At 42.8% G+C, this 27,565-nt stretch overlaps 1 protein-coding gene and 1 long non-coding RNA gene across 2 annotated transcripts; one reads left to right on the forward strand and one right to left on the reverse strand.

Moving 5' to 3' along the window:
- LOC147874839 (uncharacterized) lies at positions 1–27,528 on the forward strand. The gene is made up of 3 exons (XR_015533691.1): positions 1–94; positions 23,677–23,878; positions 27,257–27,528. It is a non-coding gene; the product is annotated as an uncharacterized LOC147874839 (long non-coding RNA).
- On the reverse strand, positions 212–24,296 carry LOC110829611 (doublesex- and mab-3-related transcription factor A2). The gene is made up of 3 exons (XM_022063502.2): positions 24,051–24,296; positions 18,858–19,092; positions 212–3,939 (listed from the first exon to the last, which is right to left on the reverse strand). Exons 1-3 carry the CDS (start codon positions 24,294–24,296, stop codon positions 2,975–2,977), a joined length of 1,446 nt encoding a protein of 481 aa, XP_021919194.1. The 3' UTR covers positions 212–2,974.
- Positions 27,529–27,565: the final 37 nt, after the last annotated feature.

A 27,565-nucleotide genomic window follows, 5' to 3' on the forward strand; every position in this document is an offset into this window, starting at 1 on the left:
TTCACTTCTGTCCTAAAGATGGAGACTATAGACTTCTTAGAAACGCCGGTAACCACATTGAAGATCACACGGCGTCAGAATCCTGATGAGCAGAGTAAGTTTTTTTTAATAATATCTCAACTGTCTTTGTGTGGATGCGATGTGTCATTAAATCCTCCATTCTAACTGAGAAACTCTAAAAAATTAAGACACATTAAATTAAAGTCAGATAGGATTTTAAAGCATTTTATTTTGTTACTTTGTACAGTCGTGGGTAAATATCTTCCACCTTCCATTTTATCCTTACATGTCTGCTCGTACGATAATAACTGTTGATGGTCCAACTACCTGCTTTCCCATGTAGCAGTAATTTCTGCTTTAAGATGGCCAAAAATGTGGATATATGTATTGTTTGGTTATTTGACATCTTTTTTGGAAAAAATGTACGTTAGCCAGCAAACATATCATCCACGAAAATCAATATTAAACTTCTTTAAATATTAGCCAGCAAACACGTGCTTGGTAGAAAATTTTAGTTTTATTTCCATATAAATAAATAACAAAGCTGAATACATCTGCACGGCCACGTCATGGATTTCTTTTATTTGGTAATTTTCAGCATTAAAATTGAAGAAATTGAATATTATTCCATACTTAAAATATTTGTAAAGCAAATTTGTTACTCTGAGAGAGTTTTGTTTCGTCTTCGTCCTGATTCGAGACGAAGGACATTCGTGGACTCCGTGATGTCCTTAGTACCATCGACAAATTCTGTCCGACGAAGGACAGACGGACAATTACCGACAAGTAATGTCGTACATGATTAAACATTCTCTAGATCCGAATTTTATAACAGCTCATCCAATGTTATTTACATTTCGACTTTGATACAAACAAAATACGTCAGGAAATTTCTTCAATGCAACAAATATCAAGGAATTTAAAGTTTTACACAGCGCATTTTCGAGCCGTTTCTATTTTAATTTTTATTGTTGTTTACATTATAGTATCAAATGATATCTTCGATATTTGAATAGCCAACAACAGACATAACCTCCTATTTATTATGCGACGTTAAACGTTGATGATTCTTGGTTGTACTCAGGTGTGTAACACTCCAGATTTGTTATTAGAACGTTAAGAAATATGTCAGAATATCTCTTACACAACCCTGCGTCTAATCTATATGCTTAATGGAAATTATCGTAATAATTTTCAAAGTTGTATTTTTAGAGTGAGTGAAACTTTCTTACGTACTAATTGTCTTCTGGAGGTCTGGTGTCCTACATTCTTAGAAACAATTTTTTTGTATTTCGTGCCAACGAACTGATGCTATCTTGGTGGGATTTGAGGTTCTCACGGTGGTGAGTCCGAAGATAGCTGTCCTCCGGGTTCTACAGATGTGAAGTCTGGTAGAAGTTTACCAACGTTTCAGAGGTCCGTGCTGCCTCCATCATCAGGGCGATTGCCCCTCCTTCTAGCAGACTGCACGGCACAAGAACCCAGGAGACATCCATATTCTCACTGTCTTTAATTTTCTCAGTTTTGTGAGTATTCAGTCACCAACATTTCCAATTGTTTGTTAACAAATTCTAACACTTTTTAAATGACGGTGTTAGGATATTATTTTACATACTGATTCACGTTTAATTAAGCTTAAATATTAAAATCACTGTCCGTCGTATAAATAATGAGATGTATTTATATAAATCTTTGCATTAAAGTTTAGGAGCATTAATTTGTGTTTGCATTTAACTCCCAAATTTCGTATTGACGGTTATGTTGACAAGTCAGGGTCAGTTCTTTAGGAACTGATGCTGCTTTTTTTTTTTTTCTGAGGCCGTCCATTAAAGTTCGTAATGATCATCAAAGCCCTCTTTTCATGACACTTCACCAAGAACAAAGTTTGAAACAGGAATATATTTAAATCTATGCCAATATGAACTTCTTTCAATTGAGGTAAAGCACACTAAATTATACTTTGTTCAGATTCGTTTGAGTGTTCAGAAGGCATTGTAAATCCTTCGTATGAGGCTATAATACAATAGTCCCAAGTCTTGACTTCTTAATATTATAGCCATCTTGAAATAACATCGATCATTTGAATCCAAAGCTCATCTAAATAATATTTAAGAATCCAGTCCGTACCGCGAAGAAAACACGACACTTCACCATTACGAAGATCAACTGGTTAACGCTGTTTAAGGAAATAATCGCTGTTTACGGTGAGAATCATACAAAACCCATAAATACAAAATTTAAAATGTTAAAACAGCTGGTACATATTGTTACCACTCGGTTTTAAATGTTTAATGTTCACACATGTTCGTGATGGGTGAGCAGGTCCATTCAGATGGCATGAATACAGTAACCGAGTAGCGAATTACGTTTTAGGATGTACCCGTATGTTACCGACGTTTAGTGTCTTCAAGAAAGTAGATTGACTTGTTACATATAAGAAAAACGCACATTGAATAATCTACTCAAGTTTAATGTCGCTTAGTGAAAGAGAGAGTAACCTACTTCAGGAATTGGGGAATTATATTTGACATCATTATAGGCTGTACGTGAGTTATAATAGATGGCTTTACAGAGTTGATTTTGTTGAAAATAAGATCATACCGCTCATTTCCCCTGTATTAAAGTGTAATGCATCCTTTAAAAATGCCCTTTCATGTGTTCCACTGCATTCCAAGATGTTTTACTGGTATATAAGGCTAGTATAATGTCTTCTAATGTTTTTAAACACTTGTGGGTGTTGGATGAATAAGCAAGCGAATTCCTACCGATATCAACAAATTTTCCTCTTCTATAAAAGCACAAGCAGGTTTAACACTCGAACGGCACATAATTCTCATTACGACATGCACTGTCCTTGGATGTCAACGTCACTGGACCCTGACCCAGAACCGGGCGAGGATTTCTCAGTACAAGCGGGGTTTCTGTAAAATATAAATCGCGCGTACTCTGGCGATGGTCGAAGGACCCCTATCGGTCACTCGGAATACGAGGTCTTATCAGAGCCGGTCCCTGACCCGGGAGACGAGGCTGTGGCCTTGTCAGTGCACGCGCTCCCAGAACTACTGTAGATGTCGTGAGGGTGTCCGACCAGCGGCATCGCGTACTCCGGAGGTGGCCTGATGACAGTAGGAAGGTATCCCGTGCCAGCGTACGGTGCCGCGAGGAACCTTCGATGCGATTGCGGGCTGTACCGGTGATGGAACTGGTGTGGCGGCGGTCCGAGGGCTCCAAGAGGCGAGAAAGCCGATTTGGGTAACAGCGGTGGGGAACTCAGAGGGGCGTCTTCATGTTGTGGGCTAGGAGTCCCTCCGCTGCCACCATTTGTGCACACCAGAAGTTCTATAGCGTGCAGAATGTCGCCTTTGCATCGCTGTAAGAGTGCTTCTACGTCGCTCCGTCGTCTTCCTGGGAATACCCTGAGAAGAATATCTACAGGAGAGCGCTGTTGTTGTTGTTGTTGTTGTTGCTGTTGATACTGTTGATGCTGAAAGTGCTGCTGCTGTTGCTGGAAGTGCTGGTACTGCTGGTGGTACAGCAGGTAGGGGGGTGGCTGTGTGGTTGGCGGGTGGTGTCTGGGACTCGCGGGCAAACCTGGACACTTCTTGGGCAGTGAAAGGTTTTCCGGCAACGCAGACTCGCTCTCCGCCTCGCCGTTGTTTCCATTGCTGTCGACGTCGGGGTGATCTGCTCCAGGGGGCGGAGCTGTCGACAGTTCCGGTGACGGGGTAGTTGATACTGAGAGGGGAAGCGGGGGTGGTGGAGGCGACAGCGAAGAACTTCTGCGTGACGTTTGTGGAGGGCGTTTGTTGTCGGGCACACCGGTGGAAGTCGCCGATGGAGATCCTCTGGTGCTTATTTCTTCGTCATCATCGTCATCGTCATCCTCGTCTTCTGCTCCTGTGTCGAGGTCGTCTACTGAGATTCTTGCCCGCTTGGCGCCTGTAAAAGGTCGTCAGAGATGTGACAACTAGTCGTAACAATTTGATATTGTTAATATGAACACCCTGTAGATAGAAATAATGTGTTAGATGAATAAGCATCTGTGATATTTGTATTTAAACAAATGTTACTAAATGCGTACAAAGCAAGCCACGGGCATATACTTTGATTTAAAGCTTAGTTTTTTTTTGGTTTAGAAATATTTATTGTAGATACCCAGATTTCGTTCGTTGAAAATAATTGTATTTAATATAAAATTCTGCTATAACAATAACTATTTTATCTCTAGATCAGAGTGTCAATTTAAATTGTTTCTTCATTTTTGATCACCGTATTTGGAAAATTCACACAGGAAGACGTCGTTGTCTGTGCCCGAGAATTTTCTGTGACGTAACTGCATTCACAGAATTTCTTATCTAAAATATATAAAATCATTCATACAAAAAAAAAACTTTATTATTTTAGGTGAATAAAAGGAGACTGATACTTCGCCCGAATACATGTTTTTGAACCTTTTGATTTGGTGTTCGGCTCCATTTTATCGCCGAGGCCCGTCGTAGGAATTATCGTGGTATATTTTCGCGACATCCTCCCCCCCCCCCTCCCTCGAAGCGTGGAGGCGCTGTAATTGGCGACACTGCGCGAGCCACCAGTCGCCGCGATACTGTTAAATTGGCGGCCCTGACTTTTATTACCGGAGTGCTACAGCCGGAGGAATTTCGCAATAAGCGACGCTCGTGGCATTCCTGGAGCCGGGCCTCAAGATGGCGATGTTGTTATACTTCGTCATGGGTCGAGACCCCTGCACACAGTCAGGAGTTGAATTACCCCTGCGCACGGTCGAAATCGAAGAAACCTAACTTGACTAAACAGAGGTCTTCTTCAGAAGATGATATTCGCCCAGCTCACCAATAAATTCTAAATTTTCTACGGGACTGTAATTATCATCACCGTGTTCACAAAAGTCCGTTCGTGATGAATCCAATATGCAAGTCCCCACCCTGATTTTATAAGATCCAGTTTAATATTATTCTTCAATGAAAAATGTTATATGTAGGCCTCTAACGAACCTAAATGTGTTTAATTTATTATAGGGTAAGGCAGCCTTTCTTGTAGTCATGAAAACATGTCATAAGCCTACAAGCTGAAATCTCTTCTTACTGGTTTGTTAACTTATTAAACGACGTTTTATTAACTCTGAAGTTTGTAGCCTTCAACAGTAGAATGATGAGTTCGCGACGAAGAAGCTCTCTTTACTGGAGGAAAATCGCGGAAACAGAGCCGTGAGTGGCGACATCTGAGCCAAAATTTGGATTCTTGATCCATCCAAATACATCCATCAGCTCCGTTTGTCGCGTAAACATCGCATTAGAAAATTCTTTGAAAAATTTCGGAAGTTGTTTCATTCACTGATGTTGTCAAAAAACAATTGCAGATCAGAATGACCAATGCCTTGAAACGAGATATGTCGAACGTAGGATATAAGGGTTGAAGGCAAATGTTTGTATTGAATTTAACTTATTAGTTGGACTGAATAGCGTAGACAATCTCTTTACACCACGATTCAAAATATTTTTGGAAGTGTTTCAATAAACGTTTTCTGTGTGTTTTAGAATGCCTGGGGGTAAAACTTATTCTCCTTAACTTCAAATTCGTGAAGGTTTGTAAGCTTATGAAACGTTTTTTCAAGAATATTGACTTGTGTCATCATACTCAGGTCTGTTAGACCTTTATGAAAATTTTCTGATATCTGAAATAGGGTAACGTTTATTTTTTTAAAAAAAGTGTTATTTTGTCTAAAGTTTACATTTTTCTCTATCATGTTTTCGTTTTAAAATGAAAATTGGAGAGAAAAAAGGTCTGGTCCCGCTTAACACAGAAAGACGAACCACGAGTTTTATGTTTCAACGAAACTGTCCCGTGTATACGTGAAATGCTCGAATGGTTTCTTTTGAAATTTGGTAACATGTAAGTCTATTGAAAGGATCTTCAATATAAGGGAAGAGATATTTCAATAAGTGTCCTAAATCCTTAAAAGAATGGCATTATCCTGTAGGAGCAATATAACAGAGTGTTGGGTCGTGTTTCAAACAGCCATGCGCTACTGTAATGCCCTAATAATTCGACACTTCCCCTCATTCAGGGGGGAGGGGGTTGTGAGACACGCTGTGACGTCACACCTTCAGCGGCGGCTCGTCATAGATCTATCGCCTTTCAGGTCTTAAAGAATAGAGAATACTTTTCGTGTCAGGACCAACGGAATGACGTAATTAAAGCCTCTCGGACGGCACATGGACCTGCAGTTGAGGGGGGGGGGGGGGGCTGACACCTGACAGCTCTCTACGTATTGCAGATAAGGCTTTAAGGTTGAGTGAGCCCTAGAGCCAGTCTGTGTTCGTGGTGTCGGGAATCGAACCGAGTTAGTCCTGTCCGCTGATTAGACGCTGCGCTGACTGAGTTGCGGGTTTGGGAACAACGGAAACCAGGCGTAAGGGACCACGAGCCTCCGCTGTCTCTGGTAATCCTTGGCTTATCCCAGTGACATTGTAAGGGCAGGACTGGGCATCTGGAACCTCGCGTGAAGTCCACAGGCAGTGGTCAGACGGACGGACGGACGGACAGGTCAGTCCCCTGTCATTGTAGCAGGCCTCATGGGACAAACAATCCCCCCCCCCCCCGACTGAGATCGTGAACTCCGGTCATCTGGGTTGTAACGCCCTGAAGATGGAGGCAATATGTATCTTCGAAACGTCGGTATACACGTGCAAGTCTCCATGGAAAACAGCAGTCACATTTTATCACCATAAAAACGTAAGAGTCTCTCTCTCTTTTTCAAATTCCTGCTGTAATTTTCGTACTTAGCCTTGACTCTGAGTGTTTAAGACACTCTTACTTAATTTTTTTTAAAGTTAAGTGCGCTTGTTCATAAACTTAATAAAATCGTTCGGCGAGACCGCAGCGCCTGCGAAAAGCTACCAACTCATTCTTACACACGCACACACTAAAATAAAACATCGGTTACATCCGATGAATAATGAACAATTAACTCTGAAAATAGGTTTACGACTTCATTACTATAGCGACTATAAATTTCGTAGGAGCCATTTTGAAGCTATTATACACTCACAAAATGGAGCATTGTTCTCTGCTACAAATATAATAAAATACGCATTCCTTCTTTATATGCCCCGACGCATTCCGGGGTGTTCAGTTTTCGGCGCATAACTCATTTGTCACTTATTTATTACGAGTTTGTAATCTCTTATGAAGTGACACGTCCACGTTCAGCTGAATCTCATTTAACCCCGGCCGCCCCGTCTAACAATGCAGATTATTGCTTCGTTCGCTGGAAGGCGGGGGGGGGGGGGGTGTTTTATGGCAGGGGGTTGAGGCGTGGGGGTGACGCAACAATGAAACCGTCTTCCTATTGGAGGACACACACACAAGAGCGAAAGGTCGGCTGTAATCCTACAAGTTAGTGATAAAGGGACATTAGGATTCTAAGAGGATTAGCATCTCAGGGCGTGTTTTGAAAATCAATAAATGAACATCCCATCGTCGTTCGTCGCCGATTTAACTTTACGAACTGCGAAATAAGAAACTGCGAAACTTGGACAGCGAAAACTTTTGAGGTTATGTTTAGTGAGTTTTGTTTGTCTACTTGGGCGAGCTTTGTTCAAACAGAACCCGTGCCTTACATAATTTAAAAAAGAATTATTTATTTTAACGTCGCAGACTGCAAAAAATACTATTCCGGCAGTATTATTTAGTAACAGAGTAAAACCTCGAAGATTTTCAGGTAATTACCTGTCTCGAATCTGAACTTCCGGCCGTTTGTGGGGCACGTTCAACTGGGATAGATATTTACGAGTTTTTGTTTTTGACGAAATTTGTTGTTGTCTTTGTTGGGTGCAGCGGAATGAAAATGATGTTACGTCGTGCGGAACGCGACGCGCCACTGATCGCTCATTTAAGAAACAAGTTCAGTTGCTATGGTGTCAGCACGCCACTGATCACCACAGAGACGTATGAATAGTTTATCACACGCCACTGAAGCAGTTTCGTATGAATCATGATCAGTACATGTCTGACGCGCCGTTATATGAGAAACAAATTGGAGTAGAGTGTTTGTCAGCACGCCACTGCTCGGTACGCGCGGCGGAACATAAATTTTGGTGGCTTTCGGAGAACAATCGGGAGCAGACAACAATATTATCTCATTCGTAATATTGCAGGCACTCAGCTATAGTTTCCAGTGCCCGGAATACGGCTGGAGGGTCCGTCCGTCCGTCCGCCCCCCGCCGAGAGATTCGCTCTCGTCGCCTCGGCAACATCCTCGCCTGCTGTCAGGACCAGCAACGCATTTATAATTTAGGAGCGCGTTCCCCGTCTGCCGGCCTCTGCTAAAGGAGCCCTAGTCCTTGCACAGCGCCGAAGAGGCGCTTGGAGCATCTTTAGGGTTCCGAAGGACGATATATGAGAAGAATATCGCGCATGTGACTTCACCGTCAGTTCCTGAACCCTCGAGGTCTTCTCTAGGCGTCCGAGGTCTCCTCACCCCAGCAGTTTGCATTCATATTCCTTCTGTAGTAAATTATTCCGGTGACGACATATTTCAGTTGTAACTAACAAATCCCATGGAGCAGATGCCTTCCTGGAAAGCTGATAGTCGCTCAGGTAGTCAAGTTCTCCGTTTCTTATGGAGGCTCATTACCGTTTTCACAAAAGTCCGCCATTGATCCTTGTCACGAGCCGGTTTAATCCGGTCTACACCTTGTTTTCATAAGGACCATTTTAATGCAATCCTCCCATCTACGTTTAGGTCTTGCGAGTGGTCTCTTCCCTTAAGATTCCTTTGACCAAAACTCTGCTCTTCTTTATATGTGTCACGCGTGAAAGTACATTGGACCGAGATATTCAGGCGTGAAGCAGATTCTGTGCCCTTGTCGGGGTTCGAACTTCGGTCGTCTGGTCCGTAGGCTGATTTATTATTGTTGTTGCTGAACGCCGCTGATCTGATTTCATTGTACGTGCTATAGCCGCTGGCTATTGTTTCCCGATGGACCACTAGCCTCTTGTGACCCAATGGCAGTGCGACAGTGGCATAAGTGCCTGATCTCCTTCGCTGTTGCATTTATGTCTACGCTGTGAGGAGATACGATGTTCGCCAATGTCTGTAATGTTTCACTGTAGAAATTCTCGTAAGCGGAATACTTGAGTGTGTTAGAGTCTTAAAATAGTTTAAGTTTACGATTAATGTTATCATAAATTACTTCCTACGCTAAGTCTCGTGGTAGAACGCGAAGGTTTGACACCGCCAATACCAGATCTCGTCCGTTTCTCGTTATCCACAGCCAGTTCAATCCACTTCACTGCGTTTCCCTCGTCCTCCCTCCCTCTTCACAGCATCCTCCGAACCAGGAGTTGTTCCTTAGACCAGTTTAGCACTCGTCGGTCTGCTCCATTACAAGCGATAAACTGGAAAATTAATTATCCGGGCGTCCGGTCGTTAAAAACTTCGGTGACAACGTTCGCCAGTAGCCACTTGCGACTGACACCCTCTGATTTACTCCGTGCCCTCCCCCTCCCACCCCCTCTGACCGCCGGTCGCGTGGTGAGTCCTGGGTTAGCAGACGGCTATTTGCTGGACGTGGCGCCGGACGATCGTGGCCCTGATGATGGAGGCATCAAGTACCTCCGAAACATCGGTCGGACTACACGGCCGCAACATCACAGAAGATGGCAGTGTTGATACTCGTCAAGACACCACTTGCAAGACCTCGATATAGATGGGCGAAAATAATAATATGGATCGAGATTGTTCACTGTAGGATCTGACGGCTGGCTTTTGTGAACACGGTGACGAACCTTTGAATTATAGGCTGAGTTGGACAGGGCGGCGACTGTCAGCTTTAGTGGAGCAGGGGGGTGTCACTGGGACAGGTTCTGTCCAGTTGCTGTTGCGTGCTCACTCACGTGTCATCTGGGGTATGGACAAAGGGGCCGTTATGGTTCCCAACTGGCCTCCCGTGTTCGCAGCACAGTTCCGAGCTTTTTGTTCGCCCTGTGTTTAAGTATCATATCAAGGGATAGAATGGCAGAGGAGATTGGATATTCGACTACGATTTAATTGGACGCTTAATATACAGTTTAATTTGAGAGGTTTGTGAAGTGTCCACTAGTAAGTACTGAAAACATTGTGGAAGGCGGGGGACGGGGGGCGGGGGGAGGCTGTGGTTTCCTCTCCACTCCACTTCGCGATTTAACTTCTTTATGCCGGGGGGCGGGGGGGGGTCTAGTTTGCTTTTATTTCAGAACATTTATCCCACAAAGTTGCTAGTTTATTTGGCGTCCTTTGTTAGAGCTACCAGCAAGCACTAGGCCTCGTGTGATACAATGGTGATTTTGTAATGCGCTGTAAGGAAGGACCTGGTTTATGCACCGGAGGGAAGTGGATTTTTTTTTTCAAAATTGTTAGCCAAATCCCGTGGCGGGGGTGGGGTCGTGAAAGCTTTGACAATTGAGTGTTTACGTCATAATTCATCTTTCACAAATCACAACACGTGCGCGAGAAATTTGTTGTACCTGCCCGCAGCACCAAAAGCCGGTTAAACGATGAAACCGACGTTTCAGGGACGATATGGTTGTCCTCCGGTCACATCACTACCCTGATGATGGGGACAGAGATGGTCCCTGAAACGTCGGTTTCATGGTTTAATCACCCGAGAACATTTTATCGAGTTAAGTTGTTATATTGCGTGCGGGCTACAAATTTCCTCCCTGAAGATGGAGGGAAGTAAGTTCATTGTATAACACAATCGAGAGGGCCAATGACTGACTACAGTATTCAGCTCGCAGTCACCCAGTCCTCCAGTGAGCAAGCCTTCGATATCTGCTGCTCCTTGCAAAATGTAGAAATTAAAACATATTCTAATACTTCTGTCTGAATGGACTCGCATGAAAAGAGTTGCTGAAGGGTTTATTTGCACAGAACATTTCAGTATTTCTTTTCAGCTGATTCCCTCTCTCCCTCTCTCTGCCTATATTTAGTATGGTTTTCATTTAGTAAGGGTTGCGGACTTGCAGGGGTTAGGGGGAAAGGTCGAGAAGGGTCAGCTGGGTCACGCTGCCTCGCAATTATACTTACAGGATGTTCCCAAACGCGCGTTCCTCCGGTTTTAATTGTAAGCCTCGACAGACCCAATCTTCTTCTTTGCCTGTCGATGTCATTCTGGGTTGCGACGTCACGTGCACTGGTTGGTAGACACCGACGTTTCGGAGGAAAGCATTGTCTCCGTCTTCAGGGCTGCTGTGTTTAGCCCTGAAGATACAGACACTACATTCCTCCGAAACGTTGGCATCAACCAACTAGTACACGTGACGTCACAACCCAAAAGGACATCGACATCTTCTTTAGGTACCGAGAATTAAACCCCCTGACCTGCTTGTACTCAGTACGCTCTTAAGTATAAAACAATTAATCGTACTCTCCTTAGATGGGTGATCGGCTAATCGCAAGGCCTCGAACGGCATTCGAATCCGTGAACACAATTTCTTTGCAGTAAAATAACATAGGCGCTATACAACGCGTGGACACTGTATTCGGTTAACAGACTCATTATTCCTCGCAAATAAAGTTACGATTTTTAAAATCTGAAAGGAATGAATTTTAGTATAGGCGGAAATGTAATTTAAAATATTATTCAGGAATATAATACAGAATAGTTAGCCCTTTGAAGCCGAAGCAAGTCTAAATAATATTTAAGAATCCAGTCCGTACCGCGAAGAAAACACCACACTTCACCATTAAGAAGATCAACTGGTTAACGCTGTTTAAGGAAATAATCGCTGTTTATTCTGAGAATCATACGAAACGTATAAATGCAAAATGAAGAGTTGATGATTGATGAAGAACGTGGGACATACACGCGATCCGACCATGGACCACTTCGATTAAGTGCGCATGATCACGTCTGAATTCTGTGATTAGCACAGACGAGTCTGCTGTGGGTGTCAGGAGTTTGTAGACACCCTGTGGCTCCTTCTGCCACTCCACAGCAGATCATGTGGCAATTATACAAAATTACTCTCCGCGCTCCATTCAGCCCGTCATAGTCACTAATGTGTGGTGGGCAGTCAGTGTTCCGCAGTCCCGTTCTGGTCCGCACGAAACTCGGACGCATACCTCCATGGGGCAAAGTCCTTGTCTAGAATTCCCCGCATTTTATGGAACCCGAATATTCATCAGCGTGATCACAAGAGCCCGCCACCGGTCACACACTGTTAACAAATAGGGCTAATCTTTAAATACATTTTAATATTATCCTGTAATCTTTGCCTAGGTTTTCCCGACCTAAACACTACATGAACTTTTGTAACTCTCATTCGTGCTACACTCCCAGCTAATCTTAATAATGTTTGGCGAAGAGTAGAGACCACGGACTTGCTGGTTTTTGGGTAAAAATAAGGCCGTTCGCCCCTGCACTCTGTCCCCGAGTGCCCTCAATCTTCGCTCTTTTCCCCCCGTATGTCAGATACTAAGTTTAACGCCGATACGAAACTAGTGATAATCTTTGTTGTTGCGTCAAATGCCGCGGGCCGAATTTGGTAAGTGTCGGCGCATGTTCCCACGGTGCGCTGTGGTCGAGGGCCCTCCACTTACAAGACGAGAGCTAGTTCCGGAAGAGACGCACTGGAGTCGCTCCGTCCAGTGCCTTTTCAGGACGGATTATTTACAAATTAGCCAACACTTTTTAAGTAACTAACCGCGCGGAGGATCTCTTTTCTTCGGAAGCCAAAACACGAGTTCAACCATCGAAAGGAATCCTCCGTCCTTCGTTAAACACCTGCTCAAAAGAACGCCGCCACAAGTTGCTTGAGATTTCAGGTTCTCACGGCTACGATTATGAACTCGAAGACGTCTGTCTTCTGGACTGTAGCGATCGGCAAGGACCTCTGAAACGTCGGAAACCTCTACAACCCAGAAGACAGCCATCTTCGTTCCCAGTTCTTTGTCCTGTGTTTCTAGTTGTATCCGACATCTGTAATATTATTTTTAATAATATCTTCCTGTTTTAACATAGTAAAAGCCGGTATATTTTTGAGTCATTAAAATTTTCCCGGGAGATGCAATTTTGGGACAATGGGCTCCCGGCCGGTATATGATCTCGGGACATCAGAATGCGAAGGAATGCTGACCGTTGTATAGCGATGCGGTGATTAGGCAGTTTAGCACGAACAGCTACGAGGACTTGAAGGCCGCGTGGAGTGTGGACACAAGCTTAACATTTAAGAGCCTGTCGTGGATTGGAATACACCGGCCTCTTGTGTCGACCAGCACTGCCATTTCCCATCGCGCTGAGCAAACAGACGAACAGCGTTTTCGTTGCAACATTCGGCCACAGTGGCACAGCTGCGGCCTCGCTTCGACGCCGTCCCACGATCTACGGCCCAGAATCACGAAGCTCGTCTAATTCTCATATGAGAATCCAGTCCGTACCGCGAAGAAAACACCGCACTTCACCATTACAGAGATCAACTGGTTAACCCCTGAATCAGAAGCTCGTCTAATTAATATTAAAACATTCAGCCCGTACCGCGAAGAAAACACCACGCTTCACCATTACAGAGATCAACTGGTTAACGTCGTTTAAGGAAATAATAATCGCTGTTTAGACTGAGGATCATACGAAACACATGAATGCAAAATTCAGAGTTACTGGTTGGTTGCAAAGAGTTCGATTTTAACCTTCTGGGTTTGTAATACAAAAGATTTTTAGGTCTGTCGTATCGAATTCGCAGGTTTAATGAAAGATTGTGATTATGGTGCGCGCGTACTTAAAATGTTCGTCGAATTCCCTACTAGTAATCAATTTTAAATATGACTTGATTTAAATACACACAGGTCTACTACTTAGGCCTACATATTCATATGGGATTACTTCGGAGATTGCAAAATCAGACACGCCCTGAATTGGTTCACGAAGGAGAATATTTATTTTTGAAGATGTCAGTTGGTAAAATATCGACGAACGTAGTGTGTGTGTAGTTATTTTTCAACAGAGAAATTGTTCTGCGCATTTGAGTAGTCAGTTGTTTGAAGCGGTTTGTCGGGGGGGGGGGGGGGGGAGGCCTCAGCTGTTCGCGGCGGCAATACAGAGACGAGAAGGAGAGAAGAAGAGAATGAAAAGGAAATTGGACGGCAAGGTTTTCTTCCTCATGAACACGTGAGACCACAGCATCAGCAGAACAAAAAATTGAAAAGACTTGTCATCTGGTAGAAGCTTTCTTTCGAATTCGACTGTTTTTTTAGATGAGTGTTGCCTCGGGCTTCTACCAGATCGCTCTGGTGCTGTTATCGTTAACATGGTTCGTTGCAGTGATAATTGTTTGATGGTGCTGCCATCTGCATCCAGACTCAGGATATTGTTTTAATAGTAATCAGTTTTACGTCTCTAATTGGTTAATCAGTTGCATTTGAAGGCTTTCGGAATGTTGCATATTTGTAACCTAACCTAACTTAACCTAACCTAACCCAACAATTTCTGACCTAATCTAACCTAACATAACCAAACCAAACCTAACCTAACCTAACATAACCTAACTTAACCTAACCTAACCTAACCCAACAATGTCTGACCTAATCTAACCTAACCCAACCTAACCTAACCTAAACTAACCTAACCTAAACTAACCTAACCTAACCTAACCTAAACTAACCTAAACTAACCTAACCTAAACTAACCTAAACTAACCTAACCTAAACTAACCTAACCTAACTTAACCTAACCTAACCTAACCGAACCTAACCTAACCTAAACTAACCTAACCTAACCTAACTTAACCTAACCTAAACTAACCTAACCTAACCTAACTTAACCTAACCTAACCTAAACTAACCTAAACTAACCTAACCTAAACTAACCTAACCTAACTTAACCTAACCTAACCTAACCGAACCTAACCTAACCTAAACTAACCTAACCTAACCTAACTTAACCTAACCTAAACTAACCTAACCTAACCTAACTTAACCTAACCTAACCTAAACTAACCTAACCTAACCTAACCCAATCTTCTCTGCCTTTGGGGCTTGGTATGAAGGTTTAAAGTCAAACATAATATTGGACCAAAGCTCTTCTTACGAATCAGAAAAGATATTCCTTGCCATTTCATTGTTAACAGATTCTCTTGATAGACTAAATAACGAAGTAATTACTGGACGCCATGGCTGAGTGGTTAGTATTTCTGATTTTTATTCGTGGTAGTCAAGGTTTCAAATCCAGGTTCGTAGACGGGCCATCCTAACTTATTTCTTCCAAATTTCGTAACATCCAACCGAAATTAATAACGCTGGTTAAACTGCATAGGGTAAGATAGCAAGGCGGTTTATGGTAAGGATGTGGAAGGAGGCGTTCGTGAAACTACGAAGAATGTTGAGCCGTGTGAGTGATGAGGCAGACGGGTGAAACACAGTCGAGTAGAAATTCGCGTTGCAGTGAGTCATCACTTATTGGACAATCATTAGGAGTCTTAAATAGTTAACAGTTACACACACACACAGTGCCCAGTGTTTCTGGGAAATGCACGGCTTGTCAAATGTTTGCTGTTCCTTGTTGCATCACGAAACAATTTTAAAGTATTATCCTCTCGACTCGAGGACCGATCACTATCATGACGTCAGCAGCTATCCGACTGAAACACTGACATCATATCAGACACACGATCCGTCCCCCCCCCCCACCCCTTGGATCTGATCCCATCAAGACGTTCCTTCAGTCCGAAAATTTGACCGGCAGCCTCTAACTAATTGCATCTCGAAAATCGTCCATTGTCTGAAACAGGACGACGTTTCGGGGGTTAGCCGTGTCTCGTCTTCCGATAATTACTTCACATTATAGTGACACTTGATATTATAGACTACTGTCGGGATCGACGGTAGAATCAGCTCCCGAAACGTCGTGAGAATAAAATATACTTAAGACAGCGGAGGGAAGTGTCCAAAATGTTGTTTATGTATAGTCTCACGAGAACATATTGCCTCCATCTTTAGGGTTGTAGTATGTTCATACGAAATGCTGGTGTCTACCACCAATTCCACGCGGCATGAGGACCCATAAGGAGAAAATCAGGTCTCTGAAAGAGAATTAATTTTGTCTTGCGTCTTAATCTTAATCTAAGATCAAAAGCTTGAAAGTCCTTGTAAGAATGCAGGTAAATCACGCTTTAACGATGACGAGAGAATCTAAGACAATGAACGTACGTCGTGATAAATATTATCGGACGAGGCTCAAGATCCTTCAGTGGTAAATAATCGCCAACCAAGAAAACACTTGCTTATTACACGCGTCTGGATAATTTCGTAATCAGTTTTAAGTTATTCGTCGCCACCGTAGTAAGAAAATATTTAATTCCGTGAAATCCACGTTTTTATTGTTTGTCGTCTGTTTTTCTGGCCGAGTCCAATATTAATTCTTTGTACTGCCTGTCGCCTCTCTTGGAAAAAGAATCTCCCCCCCCCCCCCCGCTTGCCGCTGACCTGAAACCTTAAAGGGGAGGATTGCGCCACTCTTGCGCTAAGGAGTCTGTGCACTTCAACAGTCACTATTTATTGAGACGTGAAAAAACAATGGAGAAACAGAAGTTAATAAATACGCAGAGACCTTCTCAGCGAAGCCATACACCGCCTATTGGAAGATGAAATTAGAAAAAAAAAATCTGTTTTCAATTCTACGTTTACAGCGCCTCGCTTTTCGCTGTGGCGTGTTACGGAACTAAGGCAGCGCTTCTATAAAATATCGTTATGTTGGCAGCGCTTACGCCTATGTAACTTTACTCATTGTCCTGATGATGGATGCAGAGAGCACCTCTGAAACGTCGGTAAACGTTTAAGAATCTGCACAACTTCACGTTCCAGAAGTCAGACGGGCTGTGTTTTCTTTGAGGTAAGGACTGAATTTATGTTATTTGGATAAGCGTATCGTAACATTTACAAAATCCCTCATATTGAGATTATGTCGACGTATTTAAACTATGAATATCGAACGAATACTCAAAAAGTTGTCAGTGGAACCACGGTTCCGGAGAATTTGACGTAAATACGTCTAGACGGAAAGGAAGTTTATATTTTGGCTCTATTCTAAATATTTCCTTTATACATCTTTTACAATTGAGATAAGTTTGATTAAGACATTGCTTAATCAACTTGAATTAGTTACGCTTAAGATGGGTCTGTGGTAGCTGAATGTAATGTAAAGTAATGTAATGTTTTATAGGTAACAACAATGCCGAGTAAACACGACGTTCCCTAGGTAACCAGGTTACACTTTTTCGTTTCACTTTTTCGTTCCCCTTTTTCGTTCCCCTTTTTCGTTTCCCTTTTTCGTTCCCCTTTTTCGTTCCCCTTTTTCGTTCCCCTTTTTCGTTTCCCTTTTTCGTTCCACTTTTTCGCCGAATGACCCTTCCTTATAGACGTATTTACGTCAAAAAATAATTGCATCTATAATGGAAGGAGGGAGGAAACAAGGTAGACCATGTAAAAGATGGATAGGTGAGGTTTGAAGAGGATTAGAAGAGTATGGAAATAATAAATTGGCAATCAGCGGCTGCGGTCCGCCAAGAACGGAGGGAAATTTTGCTGAAAGCCAAGGCCCATTCCTGAGAAGCAGAAGAAGAAGAAGAAGAAGTTTTTAGCGCCTTTGAATCTGATCTTTCTCTGTTCACTGCCTGCGCCACTTTTCTTATTCCTGGGCCAGCGGACGCGATTTTCCCCAGTGCTTCCAGAGAAGTGTTGAGATAACAACACGTTGCATCTCCTCACGCTTCTGAAACAAGCGGACGAATTGGTGGTTGGGGGCGCAAATTGGTTCGTAGTCATCGTCAGAAGTGTTGCGGGTAACCGCCACTTCCACCCCGACTTAACCCCTCGGCCAAAAACCCCTTCATCCCTCGCCCCCCCCCCGTCATGAGAGCATTAGCGAAAGAAGGACCTAAGGCTCGGCCGGAAAACCGAATTTCGCGGGCGCCTGGTTAGCATTCCTGCTTCGTGTTCGGGAAGGTTACGGACACAGGCTGTGCTAGCTGAAGTTATTCGTTGTTTTCCTCAGACCGTTCAGGTTTCAAAATAGGCCACGACATCTTCCTCCCACGTGATCTTTAATTCATCGTCCATTCGTTGAATTCATGCCAGCGTCGTTAAATAAACTGAGTTTACAACCACTGTTAATTTAACAGTAGATTACGCGCGTAGGGATTCAATGACTTTGTTAAGTCGGAAGGAATTAATATTAGGTAGACCTATTATTTGTTGTCTTGAGATTACTTAATTTTATAATTATTCAAGTGAACAAAATATTCCACGCGTCTCTAAAACAGAATGTTCGGTAGAGTGTTCACAAAAGCCTTCCATTCGACTCTGCTCAGAGGCTTCTAAATCCTTTCTCCGCGTTATTAAAACCCCGTGTTTCTAAAATCCGTATTAGGAGCCTGAGGAAAATATACGGGCGTAAGAGAGATGATTGACAGAAAGGTGGAGGAGCTTCGTGACATCCGGATTCCGTTCTTCGGATGTTATTAACATTATCAAATCGAGCAGCATGGGGTGAGCGAGACATGTAGAACGCATGGGTGAGATGAGAAATTCGCACAAAATTTCTTTTTGGAAGCCTGAAGGGCAAGGCGCAGGGGGAGGATAATATTAAAATGGATGTTAAGTAAATATGGTTTGAAAGATTGGATTCATCTGGCTCAGGATATGGACAGGTTGTGGGGTTTTGTGAATACGGTGGTGAACCTCAGGGTTTTGTAAAACGGTGGGGAATTTCATGACCAGCTGAGCGACTGTCAGTTCCTGTGGGGACTTAACGTCAGCCCTGCGCTAATTAGACAGGTTTCGAACGAGCGATTGATCGGTTACTCACTGGTGACTGTTGGTTCCGACGGTGCGCTGTCATTGTTGCTGGTGGCGCCAGGGAACGCTGCCTGTGGGATACCTCGTGGCTGGTGTTGGTGCAGAATGTTGAGAGCCAGCTCCTGGCCGGCAGTTGGCGCCACTGGCGGGGCCACCGCGGCGTGAGGTCCGGCCGACGCGTTGTACAGCATCCCGAGCTCCCGGGCCTCGCTCTCCTCCTGGGCCTGTTGGCGCCTCAGCGCGACCTACGGCGAAACAGGGCGAGATATTCCGTCAGCTTTAGACACACACACACACTCTGTCCCCCTTTCCAGCCTCAGTCATCAAGTTGGTGTGTCACTCATCGCCCTGATGATGGAGGCAGTGAGAACCTCCGACATCATCGGTAAAATTCTGCCCCTAGGCTACGCGTCTGTCGACCTGAAATACGATGGACAAACCCTTCCCACATGGTAGTGCCAGAGTATAATTTCGATGAAATGGAAACCTCCGTTTAAAATTACAATATTTTCTCTAAATATCGATTTAATATCAAGTGAACGCCACCTTATTGGGAAGACGAAATTTGCAGAGCTTGTAGCAAGCACGGGGTAGATAAGGAACGCGTACTTGAAAGATCTAAGGATAGGTGGGAAGATAATATTAATATAGATAACAAAGAAAGTCTGTGGATTGTATTTTTGAGTGTCAGGCGCCAGTGTCGGACGCTTTTAAACACGGAAATGTAGCTCTGAGATCTGTAATAGGCGGGGAATTTATTGACTAGCTGCGCGACTGTTAGCTTCTCATGGAGTTAAATTCCACTGTCATGGTTTGCTCTGACCGCAACCAGAATGCTACTGTTCACGAACGCAAATATCGCAGTTGCAAGAAGTGGCTCTTCATGTCTGAAGAAGCTTTTAAAAAGCTTTCACGTACTTAATAGGGCCCTCGTGTTCGTGTTGGGACAACCAGGGCACTAACTGTTTCCAAGTCGACATTTTCGCAAACAAACCCAAGTCCTCTCTTCTGCGTCTGAGGGCTCTCCACTTGTCTCTTCAGGGCGGCGATTACAGTCCCGATGTCACTGCGACCCCGCAGTCACACACGCGTCCTAATTACTGACGTGATTTAACACTTCGCAGTCCCAGGATCGACGCAATAACATTTAAGAATCCAGTCCTTACCGCGAAGAAAACACAGCTCTTCACCATTACGAAGATTAAGCGGTTAACGCTGTTTAAGGAAATAATCGCTGTTTATAATGAGAATTATACGAAACACATAAATACACTGCGTATGCATCTAAATAATATTTAAGAATCCAGTCCGTACCGCGAAGAAAACACAACTCTTCACCATTAGAAAGATCAACTGGTTAACGCTGTTTAAGGAAATAATCGATGTTTATTCTGAGAATCACACGAAACACATAAATACATTCTGTAGACATAGACAATGCAGTGTTACAGATTATTAAAGCAGGTGGTACATATATTTACCACTGGGGTTTAGAGAGCTTAATTAATAAGTGGCAAAGTTGAACCTGTAGAGTATTTACTTCGATCTGTAATAAATATTGCTATAGATCAGTGGAACTCACATTTAGCGCTTTCCGTGCTACGAACGAGATTTATCGTTCATGTTATGAATTTAAATTATTATTTGTAAGTTACGTCTTCAGTTGCCATGGATACTGTAGGCCTAAAGAAAGTTCTTTTGTGAAACTAATTACTCAGCGAGGTTTCTTGTCCCAAGTAGTAAATTAAGTCAGTGGATTTAATTTCATTATTTAAGACGAGGGTTCGCTAAATTTTCCAGACCTGGGGCCATATTTGTTTATAGCAGGAGTTAAATTTAGGCCTATAAATGCAAAGACTTTGGTGAAACTTCACGGTTGCTTATTAGACTTACTGCAAAGTTACTCAGTCACTTCACTGAATAAAATCATTAAATCAGAAATATCTGACACTGTTTTCTCTCGAGTGACCTCTCAGCATGAGGCTTAATTTATTCTTCTGATTTAATCTCACGCCTTCTAGCGTTCATCAGTAAAACACATCCCAATTCTTTATTCGACGTTGAGCAGTTTCTGACAAACGCCATCACTTATACAACTTTCCAGCTTTCGGAGTGACACAATATTTCAACTTACCGCGAATTAAGAAAAACTTATTCGGAGTCTCAGATAATAATGTTTAAAGAATGAGCAGGCTTTGCAGAAGTTAATTTATTAACCGCTTAATATAATTGCAGATAATGAATAGGGCAACATCAGACGCTTAATAATAATTAAGTTTCGTAATGTTAATTAATTAATTAATTGGGCAAGGCCGTGGTCTAGGCATCACGGAGTTTTCCTCCGGGGGCTTCCCCGGTTTCTCCGTGGCATCCCATTCACACACACAGAAGAAGGCAATGGCAAACCACTTCTGGATCATCTGCCAAGAACGTATATGAACAGGTCCCAGTCCGAGAAAAGGATGGAAGGATCCTGTTCATATGGACCTGTCGTCAGACAGAACACTAAATAAATAAAAAATAATGTTAATTATAAGCTGCTTAACACAGCGGTGTGTCCGTTTAAGCTAAGCCGAAGTGTGAACACGTGACAGAAATTAACGAAACCTAGATTAATGATTATGACACCATAAGAGGACCTAGGTTTTAGTAGCGGAGAATGACTGAAGATGCTATGAACAAAAACACAGAATCTCTCTGAGTTTCTTCGATCAAATTTCACAGCTGTTTGTTCTCAAAACTTCAGCGACACGGACTACGTGTTGTTCCCTTATTATAATAAACTTTGACCAATCCGATTTTTACACATGTTCCACCCTCCCTTTTACCTTGCGGGCAATAATCCAAAAAAATTGTGAGATTTGAGATTTTTACCGCGGCGAGAATGAATAATGTCTGTCTTCTTGGTTTCTGCGCTATGTAGCCTTGTAGAACTTCCTTCATCAGGGCTATAACCTCATCCCCCTGATAATGGACTCATAAACACCTCTGAAACGTCGGTACATTTCTACCAGAATCCACAGCGTAACATCACATAAGACAGTCATCTTTATAAACCAAAAATTCTTCTCGTAATGCGAGTTTCTTTGAACACGCGTCTCGTATTAGTTTCTCTAATACAAATTTAGCCTAAATTCATGAGCCTAACTCAATTTTTATAACAGGCGCAGATCACAAACAACCTAGAAATATGATATATATCAGTTTAAGTCAATTTTTTATGATAACGTATTTAAGCCCTAAGCTCTCGTACAATATTTAATCAACGATAAATTCACTTAACTTGGCGAAATTAGAGTTTCTACGTAAATATTTGGCAATGAAATGTGACTGGCTAAAAGAATAGTCTTTTAGTCGTAATAGGCCTTAAATTATTAACCAACATTGGTTAGGCACAGGCTGAGGTCAGACCTCTCTGAGGTTATTGAGAACAGAAATGAGTATGTAATTAGTTGATAATCAAACAAGGAAACGAAGACTTCGTGATGACACAAACGTAAGAATACATTAATGAATGTCCATCCCAGAGGCTCGTTCATACATAGATATTTACGTACACCGTTTTGTCGAAAATCATCGTAATCGCAAGGTGACCGAACACCTGCGTTTACTCAGTTCCTAACCAAACAGCGTGCGCTGGTTCTGGGGTGGACGGAGCTCGTGTTAAATATTGAAACGTCGACCGCCGAAGACTGTATCGAGGGAAATGGGAACGCGCTCGAAACGAACTTCTTGGAAGACGGAAAAATCTGGCACGACCAGACATCGGACCAAGTGGAATATTAGGAATGTGCTTTGAGAGCGACGCGGACGGTTTTGAATGAATGAGCTTTCGGTATTGTTGAGGAGGTCTGACACAAATTTTTAAACGCGGCAAAGCAGGAAGCCCCAGGAACGACTGGAGGTGTTAAAAGGACTCAGAATTTGTTTTGTTTATAGACAAAAATGTTTTTCTAACCGCAGTCAGTAGTGAAAAAAGGTGAAAAACATTTGCAACAATAAATAAAGTCGCTTGGAACATTGTTACAAACTTTTCCTTTTTCAACAGTTTTAAATTTTGAGTCCGATTGTTGAGGCTTGAAAAATTTTACTCTGTCATTGTTAACCAAAAAATATCTGTAGGTCTGAGTGAAGCTTTTTACGTGGTAAATAAATTCAATATGAGATTGAATTTGGGAAAATAATTTCGCTGTTTTGTTCAGAATAATTCAGGCTTTTTTCAAAGTTATGACTATAAAAATTATTAGGCCTATAAACCTATCAACCTACACGTTGGTATATGTAACTTTGTCTCACAAACCAAAGGTCAAAGGTTATTTTAATCTGTTCTTTTTAATGTTTATCATCGTCTAAATATTATAAAATTATCACGTTTTGACCTTAGATTTTGTTTCTGTAATGAGACAAATCTGTGTTTTAAAACTTAATGATGAACGGAATTTCGTAATGTAGGTAAGTCCGTGGACTTGTAAGATTTGAGGTTCCACGGACTTTGTTTAAATTTGGTATTGGAGGTATTTAGAACTCTTTTAGCTGTCTGTTACAATAATTATGTCGGCATTTTCCCTGTCATCGCCTGACTTAACACAAAACTCGGTTCGCAGTTGCTACTGACAGGTGACAACAGAATTTCGGAACTGAAAGTTTGAAAAATTTAAACAGTCTCTAGGATAAGTTTTGTTTTGCTACGACCTGAAGAGGGAAGTAAAATTTAACCTTTTCATTTATTTCGTCGATAAAATAGCCCGTCTATCGCTGAGCTTGCCTCATGATGAATGCGTGAATAATCAACTTCGCACTAAAACAGATTATCTCTGTCCTTTTTTCAGGTCCGGCCTCTGAAGAAACTAGGATGAACGCGTTTAACAACTACCGATTTGTTCTTCTGGGTTGAAACACCAACATTTAAGAGAGACATGCCGTCAACATCTTCAGGGTTTCAGCCCTCCGTCACAACCCAGAAGACAGACATCGTAGTTATGACGCCTTCAAGAACCTCAGATCATTCAGAAAACTTTTCTCCTTAGGCCGGTAGTTGAATCCTATTTGAGGTTATGACATCAGATGCTTTTTAAGGCCCGGAGATGTTTTGTGCGAGGCTCAGACCTCAGACCTTAGACTAGTGGAGAGTTTTATACGTGCAGAACAGCAAATTGGCCTGATTATTTTGAAAGAGATTCCTCCGGGTGTCTGCTCAGCCTACCTGGGCGGCCATGACGCGCTGTCTCTCGGCGATGAGCGTGCATTTGGCACACACACAGTCCCGCCATCTGCAGTAACGCTTGTGACCCTTGAGGGCCGAAACGACTCCGTGGTTTCGGCAGCGCGCACACTTCGGGGTCCGCTGATACCGCTCCGTGGCCCGGAGGAAAAAGGCTGGCGGAATGGCCCCCAGCACGGGGTGCTGAGACATGAGGGCCGAAACGTCCATGCCACTGGGCAGACTCATGATGCGGGCGGTTCTAGAAGTCCAGAAGTGCCCCCGGTCGAGTCTTTCCCTGTCGCGAAAGTCCGTGGCGAAGATTTTGGCTGTTACGTTGATTTTGCACCACAGATGGCTCCGCTGTAGTACATGATCACTGACGACTGAGTTATCTCGCGATTTTTGAACTAAAAGAAGGCGTTACTTAAGACACTGGTTGATGGTAAGTCTTATTACCACAACACAACGTGGACAAAAATATAAGATTTCAAAAAGTCTCGTCATTGTGACGTCTTGTTGATGGAATCAAAATAGTCTTTGCTTACCAGAGCTTGGTAACGTTCTAAAATTCTTTTGTTGTGTTGTCTGAAATTTTAAGCTTTGTTTACGTACATAGTTCTTAGATAACCATCGAGGAACACACAGTAAGAAAAACTTAACACACCCAGCGAGTAATTCCAACTTAAATTTTAAGCACTTATTGTCAGATTATAGAGTTCTTTTCTGCTGTGTAACACTTGACATCGGTTAATGACTTTTGATAATGATGACAAGAAAAATTAAGATTCTTTTTATTGTGAAAACCACTGACGAAAAATCCTCGTCACTGCCCGGATGTCTTTATGTAATGTTTTCTGATTATAATAAATTCAAAGCGCGATGAAGTTCATTTATGTTTAAATCTATTCATTATTTATAACCAATCAAAACACACGTTTTTTGTTTATAACTGAATTTATAAAATGTGTTTATTTTGAGTTCTTAGTTAATTAAAATTGGGGCCTTGTAACAAAGTGGAAGTCTTGTGGACTGATTTAATAACAAGTAACGTCTAATAGAGAGTGCACAAACCGAAACGTCTTCTGTCTTCAGAGCGAGATTGTCTCAAATCTCGCATTTTTTTAGCGCACGTTCCCAAAAATCTCGTCGGCTCCGAGATTACGAAAGTTTCCCCAAACTACCGCAAAACGCGCACTTTCTCGCAGCGTCAACACGTGGCGTGCTCGACGTTTCGAGCGATTTTCTTCGCACAGACGTCGCTGGGAGCCGCGAATCGGTCCAGGAGCTGAGATACATCTGCCGTTACAGTTTTCAGAACACTCTTTGTTGTAGCTCTCGGGTTCCACGCGCATCCAGCGCCGCGCACGTGGGACGAACTGAAACAGTTTCAATCCAATGCATTGTTGGTAGGTGTGTTTTACTCCCAGAGTCGCCCGCGATGCTGCCCGCAGTACACCCTGCCCGAAAATGTTATTCGAGGAGCCCGGAGTGGGCGTGGCCCAAGTCGCTACTCTGTCTGTTTGCAGATGTTGAAATTGTGTCCCGTTGGAGGGGGAAGGCGTTTACTGTTGGCCGCATACGGTGAGGCGGCGGCGTGGGGGAAGTTACTCTTGTTTTCACGAGCCAGCCAATAGGGAGAGCCGTCTCAGTCAGGCGCATCCTGTACGCCCCGCCCATCACGTACACTGATACAGTTGGTTGGATGCTGGGGTTGTAACTTTTACCTTACCCCGCGGCGTCCTTTGAGAGCTCTTTCGTCTTATTCTTCTTCTTATTCTCTCTTTATGGATCTCCGGTCCCTTGTTTCAGTTGCGGACAACAACGACACATGTGTCACTAACAGTGCTCTCAACTAACCCAAAAAAGAAATTCCTGTCTTTTATGGATCGCTAAGGTTCATAACCGTATTCACAAAAGCCTGATAGTGACCCCTACCGCGAGCCATAATTAATATATCGTCAAACCTTATTTTCCTAAGATACATTTTAATATTATCTTCCCATCTACACCTTGGTCTTCCTAATGCTCTCTTATCCTCACCCTACAAACGTAAATTAAACCGAAACTCCATGAAGGCGTATTGGGAAAAGGAGGTTCTTAATATTGACATCAGATGGAGCTTCAGAGCTTTTAGAACTAGGAGATAAAATCATCATCACCGGTGCTTGGGGGAGGCTGAGGCCTAGGAAGCCTCCGGGCCCCAGGAACCCGAAGTGGAAATCGGCCTGTGATCTCTTTAGGCCGAATCATGCTTTGAGTTGGTGATATTTTTCTGTGTCAAGCAAGAGCACGATTAATTAGTGAACCACGGATTGGATAGAATGTAGCAGGAAGCTGTAGGGCCTAATTTAAATAAGGTCTATTATCTTATCATAGATTTTCCTGTCGAGGCGGGGGTGAATGAGGAAAATCATAATAGTGTGGGAATTGATATTTAGGCTACAGCAGAATTATTAGCCTAAACAAACATTTGTGATACTTCTTAGATCTATCCATTGTAAATTAGTGATTATCTTTGCTAAAATATAGCCTGATATAGGCTCATCTTCAATAGGCCTTAATGAAAACATAAGTTTCGCAGACAACCGAATCTGTGCTCAGACTCACTAAGTCGTGACGGTAGACGTGCTTTAGGTTTGGTTAGGTTTGGTTTGGTTAGGTTAGGTTTGGTTAGGTTAGGTTAGGTTAGTTTAGGTTAGGTTAGGTTAGGTTTGGTTAGGTTTGGTTAGGTTAGGTTAGGTTAGTTTAGGTTAGGTTAGGTTAGGTTTGGTTAGGTTTGGTTAGGTTAGGTAAGGTTTGGTTTGGTTATGTTAGGTTAGATTAGGTCAGACATTGTTGGGTTAGGTTAGGTTTGGTTTGGTTATGTTAGGTTAGATTAGGTCAGACATTGTTGGGTTAGGTTAGGTTTGGTTTGGTTATGTTAGGTTAGATTAGGTCAGACATTGTTGGGTTAGGTTAGGTTTGGTTTGGTTATGTTAGGTTAGATTAGGTCAGACATTGTTGGGTTAGGTTAGGTTTGGTTTGGTTAGGTTTGGTTAGCTTAGGTTGGATTAGGTTTGGTTAGGTTGAGTTGGTAAATGTAATTTAGCCCCACGTTTGTCTGTATTTTTCTTATATTAAAGGACAGGTCCTACAGACTAGCTTAACGTATTAATTAGGCTCGAAGATGGCTGTCATCTGTGTTCTTACGCTGTTTACCGTTTCAGAGGTCCTTGATGAGTCGTCGCCCTGATGATGGAGGCAGCGGGGTCCTGTGAAACCTTCTTAAACTTCTCTCAGACGACACGACGTAACAACCTACAAGACGGTTCATCTTTGGTTTCACCGCCGTGTAAGCCTCAAATCCTACGCATTAAAACGTGTTTTTTTTAAAAAAAATTTGACTTCAGTGTTCTTGGCTTCCAAATCGATTTTTTTCTGTGTTCCCGGATAACACGAGACTGGATTTCTTCTGCGCACCACGTGGTTTAATAATCAGTAGGACTAAGTCTTAATTTTTCTTCACAGAGTGTATT

This window comes from Zootermopsis nevadensis, unplaced genomic scaffold (genome assembly GCF_977971745.1).
Source record: "Zootermopsis nevadensis isolate Lab colony 2312 unplaced genomic scaffold, Znev_1.0 Znev_ptg000004l, whole genome shotgun sequence".
Lineage (NCBI taxonomy): Eukaryota > Metazoa > Arthropoda > Insecta > Blattodea > Termopsidae > Zootermopsis > Zootermopsis nevadensis.

Coding starts and splice junctions, on each gene's coding strand:
- LOC110829611 (XM_022063502.2), bottom strand. CDS start 24,296: ATGAGTCTGCCCAGTGGCATGGACGTTTCGGCCCTCATGTCTCAGCAC. Junction 19,093..24,050: donor AGCGCGTCATGGCCGCCCAG/GTAGGCTGAGCA, acceptor GTTTCGCCGTAG/GTCGCGCTGAGGCGCCAACA. Junction 3,940..18,857: donor GTCGGAACCAACAGTCACCA/GTGAGTAACCGA, acceptor GACCTTTTACAG/GCGCCAAGCGGGCAAGAATC.